At 42.4% G+C, this 7226-nt stretch overlaps 1 protein-coding gene across 1 annotated transcript; it reads right to left on the reverse strand.

The window, feature by feature from the left end:
- Positions 1-353: 353 nt before the first annotated feature.
- LOC119724999 (CUB and sushi domain-containing protein 2-like) lies at positions 354-3869 on the reverse strand. The gene is made up of 5 exons (XM_038196365.1): positions 3635-3869; positions 2688-3053; positions 1650-2015; positions 878-1006; positions 354-412 (listed from the first exon to the last, which is right to left on the reverse strand). Exons 1-5 carry the CDS (start codon positions 3867-3869, stop codon positions 354-356), a joined length of 1155 nt encoding a protein of 384 aa, XP_038052293.1.
- Between the last annotated feature and the right edge of the window lie 3357 nt (positions 3870-7226).

A 7226-nucleotide genomic window follows, 5' to 3' on the forward strand; every position in this document is an offset into this window, starting at 1 on the left:
CGTGGAGCCTTCATCAACTGTGATGAACCAAATGCACCGGTCATTGTCGGGATACTTGTTTGGGTAATAAGGCGAAGTCAGTGTTTCTGAAGTCTGCGTTGAGTTGCTGAGGGTGATGTTACTTTTTCCACATGGAACTGCAGAAGAAAATAAAACAGTTAATGAAAAATCAGAAAAATCCAAGGTTTCTTGTAAAACCAAACAATAAGTTTGATTTCAGGAATGCCAGTGGTTTTGCTCAAAAGACAGAAAAAGACTAAATTTAATCAGAATGTTCTCAAGCCTGAATTATAAAACATTGTCTTTGGATAACATGGATCCGAGGTGATTCTGATGCGGTATCCGGCCTGCGACTAGGCGGTGATGTACTGTACGCTGCTGAACGGAAAGTTGATGTCTGGTTCGTAGCTACCTCGAAAGATTGAACGTGATTTGAAGAATGAAAAATTGGCCATTGGTCACATTGCATGAAAGTGGAGAATTCACCGAAGTGTTTTTATTCAAACAAGATTTCACAAAAGGAATGATTCTTGTTTAAAACAAGATTTCACAAAAGGAATGATTCTTGAAATAGAAAATGTGTTGAATTTCGAAAGAGAGGGTAACTTAGATTTAGCTAGGGTAACATATTTTACATGTGCTACTTTAAAACTAAAGTGATGATAACAATAATGTGATGCTTGAATAACGCTCAAAGTCATCTGTTTCAAAGATGTGGGAGAGAAAAAAATTACATATGTGGAGCAAGTGTCAGCTTCTTGATGACAGCTCGGCATGCTACGTTTGGGATAAATTGAAAAAAAATCACGCATGCCGTTCAGTTTAACAGAGTTTAGGTCAGTTGCAATGATGCTTCATGAATCCGAAATATACTTACGGCAGTTAGATTCATCTGATCCATCTGGGCACAGTGTAAAGCCATCACCATCACAGGTGTCGTCACGTGCCAAACAAATCAAGCCAGAGGATTCATCCTGGCATGCAAATTCATCTTGTCCACAAGAACCTGCATGCAGCAAAGAGCAGAATAAATATCAGGTAACGTTTGCAATCGATTCTCTAAACTTTGCACGATGACAGCAACTTATCAAGCAAAATATTGTGCATTGCAATTACGCCCGTCACATTTTGCAAACTCGTATGCGTTGCATAAGTTTGCAATTTGCACAACAAATTATGACTTTGGAAAATGAACAATTAAAAAAAAAACTCTATAGGCCTTTTAGTCTGTAGAGCCTTAATTAACTGGTTGCTGCCAACTTGTTAATGTTGACGTATTAATGGCTTAAACGTACACGAGTAAGTATTATTTTATCCTTGACACAAATTCGAGTGTGGCCACCCGTACCTGCTTCTGAAGAAGCCACAATTTTTTTTCAAAATGGCAAGCATAGCTGATTTAACAAATGCTTCGTGACGATGCCTTAAAAGCAACGATCATCCTTGTCCAAATTGTTTGAAAATAATATTTAAAACGTTGAACAGCATACACATTTTCATGAAATCATTCGTAATTATATATTACGCAAATGTAATTAGTTGTGTAAATCTGCGGTGAGCGACGTAAGTTATATGTATGCACTCTTCCGTAAAATCAGCTGCACAACAACTTCAGGAGACATTACATTATCTTTTAAGTTGCTACTTACCTTCAGGTCTTTCTTGAGTGATCTTTACCTCGAATCCGACCTCGGTAACCGAAGAATCGCTGGTAAATTCCATCCATGCCGTGTGGTTATTGGAAAAGACGGCTAGACTCGTCAGAAAACTGCTAAAAAGACCAATAACAGAGTCACTATCGGAGGACTCGTGGCCGTTGCCAATGGTCAACGTGTCCCGTCTTCGCTGCGTATTGAACACGGAGAAACGGAAGGCTATCGTGGAGCCTTCATCAACTGTGATGAACCAAATGCTCCGGGCATTGTTGGGATAGTTGTTTGGGTAATAAGGCGAAGTCAGTGTTTCTGGAGTCTGGGTTGAGTTGTTGAGAGTTATGTTTCTTTTCCCGCAAAAACCTGTAGAAAATAAATAAGAATGTGAATGAAAAATCATCAAAAGGACTAAGGTTTCTTGTAAAACCAAGCCATAAATTTTATTTCAGGAATGCCAGTGGTTTTGCTCTAGGGACAGAAAAATAACTAAATTAATTTATTCAGAATTAGCACAATCTCGAAGTATTTTGTGAAGTCCCGAAGTATAAACTGTTTCGTAACCGATGTCTTATAAGCAACGATCATCCTTGTCCAAAGTGTTTGAAATATTTTTAACGTTGAACAGCATACCAATTTTCATGAAATCATTCGTAATTATATATTACGCAAAGGTAATTACATGTATTATAAGATGGAATTTTTGCGTCGGGGTGATATAAATCAAATTAGGTTTTGCCCTTCACCGACGTTTTTTAAACACTGTATACTCAGTGTGTTACCTCCCGAGTGAAAGTTGGAAAAAATCACTCGGGTGGGACTCGAACCCACGACCTCCTGCTTTCTAGTGCAGATGTCTTACCACTCGACCACCGAGCTAACGGGATCAGTTAAAAAACGTCGGTGAAGAGCAAAACCTAATTTGAGGTAATTACATGTAGTTGTGTAAATCTAAGTTACATGTATGCACTCTTCCGTAAAATCAGCTGCACAACAACTGCAGGGGACATTACATTATCTTTTCAAGTTGCTACTTACCTTCAGGTCTTTCTTGAGTGATCTTTACCTCGAATCCGACCTCGGTTACCGAATAATCGCTGGTAAACTTCATCCATGCCGTGTGGTTATTGGAAACGACGGATAGATTCGTCAGGAAACCCCTCCAAAGACCAATAACAGAGTCACCATCGGAGGACTCGTGGCCGTTGCCAATGGTCAACGTGTCGTAAAATCGCTCCGTATTGAACACGGAGAAACGGAAGGCAATCGTGGAGCCTTCATCAACTGTGATGAACCAAATGCACCGGGCATCGTTGGGATAGTTTTTTGGGTAATAAGGCGAAGTCAGTGTTTCTGAAGTCTGTGTTGAGTTGCTGAGAGTGATGTTGCTTTTTCCGCATGGAACTGCGGAAGAAAATAAAACAGTTTATGAAAAATCAACAAAAATAATAGGTTTCTTGTAAATCAAGCAATTAGTTTAATTTCAGGATCAGGAATGCCAGTGGTTTTGCTCAAGGGACAGAAAAAAAACTAAATTTAATCAGAATGTGCACAAGCCTGAATTATAAAACATTGTCTTTGGATAGCATGGATCCAAGGTGATTCTGATATCCGGCCTGCGGCTGGCGGTGATGTACTGTACGCTGCTGAGCGAAAAGTTGATGTCTGGTTCGTAGCTAGCTCATCATAAGTTTGAATATAACTTGAGGCTCGAAAGACTGGCCATTGGTCACATTGCATGATGGTGGAGATTTCACCGCAGTGGTTTTTTGTTATGTAAACAAGTCAGTTGCAAAGTGATTCATGAATCCAAATTATGCCTATACCGCAAATAGATTCATCCGATTCATCCGGGCACAGTGCTTCGACGTTTCTCCGACTTTCTTCGTGCAGTGTTGCCAAACTTCTGTGTTTATAACCTTCAAACTCAATCAGTTAAATACTGGTCTTTCTCCTTGAATGCTGTTGCCCCGAAAATTATTCGCCGATGGCTGCCTCGCAAAGCCACGTCACCGCCCGGTCGTCTGCAAAAAGGTGTCGAGAGGCTGCATTGGAACCGCCGAAGAAGGCACTTTTGCAGATATTTTCTATCGTGTCCACAGTACTGCCGGTACTAAGAGGGGACACACTGCTGCTCCACTTATGGAAGGTAGACATGCAAGGTCCAGCGCCAGAGCGGAACGGGTTAAACTTGGTCCAAGCGTTGCTTGGGAGATGCATGTCAGAAGTCGAACAGTAGGCTCGGCGATCAGTACTGTATCGATCCTTACATGGGAGTCCGTTGTTCTGGTGTCTTTATGAGCAGGTTTTTATCGCCAATGTGCACCCCGAATCGCCTGTTTGCATGGAGGACTTCGATTATCTGACATGTCCAGGGAGACAGCAAGTGAGACGGACATTTTGGTGCGCAGGCCCATTGTGCCACATATCGTATGTTGCGGTGAGGTCTAAAAAGATCGCAACGATTTTCAGTTTTGGTTGGTAGTCGCTCTTTATAATTATATGTAGTAAGTGCCAGCACCTAATCTGCCGTGCTGTGGCCGCTCCTGAATCCTGCTTGATCAGGGGAGAGAAAAACATCGACAAGAATTAGTGGAGCGATGTGGTTGAGGATCACTGTTTCAAGGAGCTTGTAGCAGATGCAGAGGAGATAGATCAGTCTGTATTAACTGGCTGCTAGCTTCGGGTCTTTCCCAGGCTTAGGTATGGCAATGACATTCGCTGTTATCCACGTGTTGGGAATCTATTTGTCATAGATCACCCGGGTGAGGAATTTGGTTAGCAAGTTGATGACTTGGTGTCCCAAGTTCTTGATGAATTCTGGGTAGGCCCTATATACATCTGGTCGTACCCAGCGGCCTTACCTGTTTCCAAATTCCTAACTGCGCTAGTGACTTCGAGTGATGTGAAGGATGAGGGAGACTAGGTCATACGAGTTTAAGCTGTTTTTCATGTATGATGGACCTGTTTCTTGATTTCTTTCTCTCTTGAGTGGACGCTGGATCTGCTGGAGGTTGGGATTGGCTGTTGTCCCACACCGAGTTAGCATAAGAGTTTACAGCTTTTGCGGCTGTATAATGTGTGAAGTCTACACTGCTTGTTGTTTCTTCCCATGCCCAGCAACTACGTCTGGCATCATTGAGGGTCTGAATGAGTTATCGGAGATCTCAGCGTTTTCGGTATCTACGTACTGTACTCCGTCAGATGTTGTCGGCATTCTTCATCATATTGAGGCAAGGTGTATAGGTCGGTCTGAAGCCGTGGGGAATATGACGTTTCGCAGCTTTTGCTATAGCCCGGGTGAAGCGGTCATAGGCTTTGTTGATTAAAATGTTCTGGGGGAAAATGCTTCACTCCAGGTCACTGGTGAAGCTTGTCCAGTTGGCTTTTCGGACGTTCCATCTTGGTTTCTGGACGGATTTGATGATGGGCAGTCAGATTCCGATGTCGATTGCACATACGTACGATGGGTCTGTGTTGGACGCGTGGAAACCCAGGAAGGGCATTTGGCTGGAAGGAGACATCCGTCCTTCGAGGAGACCCAACAGAGGTCTGGAGAGTGCTGCGTTACCCAGCAAACCGATCTGATAGACCCGTGTTGTTCATGTCCAGCACCGTAGGTGGGTGTGTGCGTGGTTGGACCATTCCGTGACACATTTGATTTCCTGTCATTTCTATTGTATCACCAGATGGCGTGATGGCTATTGAAGTCGCCCACATAAATGGCTGGGTAAGGTAACATAGAAAGGAGGCTTGTAGACATCCGTGATCGAGTAGTCTCCAACCGAGATAACATCGTAGATGTTGGACTATCTACAAACGATGCATCAGTGACGCTGGAGCGGACAGAAGTGGCGCGGCAATGTTTTCGTGGCCTGAGGCTGCAATTAATGAGGTCAAAGTTGGTGATGGTGAGCCTTGATCGTGGGTCTTCGGTAAATATTCTACTAAAGGAAGAAAAACGTCGTTGACGAATTAAATCAACGTGAACTTACCATCGCACAATATACCATTCGCCAGAATGATCAGTAAGAAAATGCGCCATTCTTGATGACATCTCCTCCTGGTCTGCATTGTTGAACGAGGCACTAAATACACTGCCTTATGCTGTACTTGTAAAAATACAAAAGACGGACCAGTCGGGCGACGCCTACTGGAGATATAAAAAAAAAAATACAATATCTAAAGAATCGGTCACAAATTTAAAGGATTATAAATTCTGCTCTTTTTGCACTTTTTTTCCTGTACTGCCATACGTTTCAAGTGGGCCCGGTTTTATAGTCCAGTAAGAATTGACGAGGACCCTGACATTTAGTTAACAGGCATATTCTGCTGGCAATGTGTTAATTGGCACTCCAGCTATCTCCCAAACATTCAACCAAAATCTACCTTCGGGAAATATGTCAACTAATTAAAAAACAAAATGCATGAACATATATTGAAAGGCATGTATTTCCGACACCTGAGCGAAATCCTACTCTTTGTCTGGGCAAGGATCCTTGCTTCATTTCAATTCAAAAAAATATAAAATGGTAAATTTAAGAGCGTCATTGTTGTCATCGATACTGTTGTAATCTTCGTCATTAAAATACCGAGTGGTTACTCTCCTCAAAACTGTTGCATATTTCAAGAACAGATTGCCCTAATAGATACCGAAAAGTCAATTCCATTTTTACCCTGCCGAATTTCATTTTAAAGTGGCGTAATGGGGGAGCCCCCCCCCCCCCCCTCATTGAGGACTCCCTCACCCCAACCCCTTTTCGAATTTTGGGAGACAGAAGTAAGCATTTTAATTATTGAGAGCGCCTACTCACGGGCGTCGCTACGGGGGGGGGGTGTCACACAGGGGGAAGAAGAAAAATGGAGAATGGAAATAATAAACACCGCTGCTAAAATCCGGTTTTGTAAAATGATGGTAAAAGACTATACATTTTGTCATGTCAGTCGCGCGAGGTAACTTCATATGGCGGTTGACAGCTACAGCTGTGCAAAACACACGCACATGCTCGCTCGCGGGCAGTTCAGTTACGAATTGAGCTGATTCTTAGTGACGACTAAAAAATCATGGATCAAGCTAAAGAGGGCAAATCTCGAAAGAAAGTCAAGCTACAGTCTGCTGTGATGTTTGTGATGTAATATATCAATTTTGATGACCCACCCCCATCTCCCTACACTCTAAAAACTGAAGTGATGAATGTTAACATTTTCGAAGTGTTACTACCAAAACAACATTTCAAATGTTGCAAAAGGTTATTCCAACTCTTAGTAATGCTAAAGGTAACCAACTTCAAGATGTGACTTTTCATTTTAAAAGTGTTGTGAGCTTTCCTGCATAGACGCATGCGCAGTAATGTATTAGGCGACTGAGCATTTTGATTGGATAGTGAGTTCAGCGCGCCGCGCGCGCGCACTAGATTTTTTTCCGTCCGAGCTCCAATATGGCATTGCGTTCTTCATTAGCTTTTGTCCTACATCGACCAACATCGCCGACCATCATGATATAACCAGCTGAGTAAAGGTGAGATTTTTTATACTGAGATATTAGCGTAGGGACACTGCACATTTTGATGTTAATAC

Source organism: Patiria miniata, unplaced genomic scaffold, assembly GCF_015706575.1.
Source record: "Patiria miniata isolate m_02_andy unplaced genomic scaffold, ASM1570657v1 HiC_scaffold_18, whole genome shotgun sequence".
NCBI lineage: Eukaryota > Metazoa > Echinodermata > Asteroidea > Valvatida > Asterinidae > Patiria > Patiria miniata.

Coding starts and splice junctions, on each gene's coding strand:
- LOC119724999 (XM_038196365.1), bottom strand. CDS start 3,869: ATGCATCTCCCAAGCAACGCTTGGACCAAGTTTAACCCGTTCCGCTCT. Junction 2,016..2,687: donor CACTCAAGAAAGACCTGAAG/GTAAGTAGCAAC, acceptor TATTTTCTACAG/GTTTTTGCGGGAAAAGAAAC. Junction 413..877: donor ATCAGATGAATCTAACTGCC/GTAAGTATATTT, acceptor CAATCTTTCGAG/GTAGCTACGAACCAGACATC.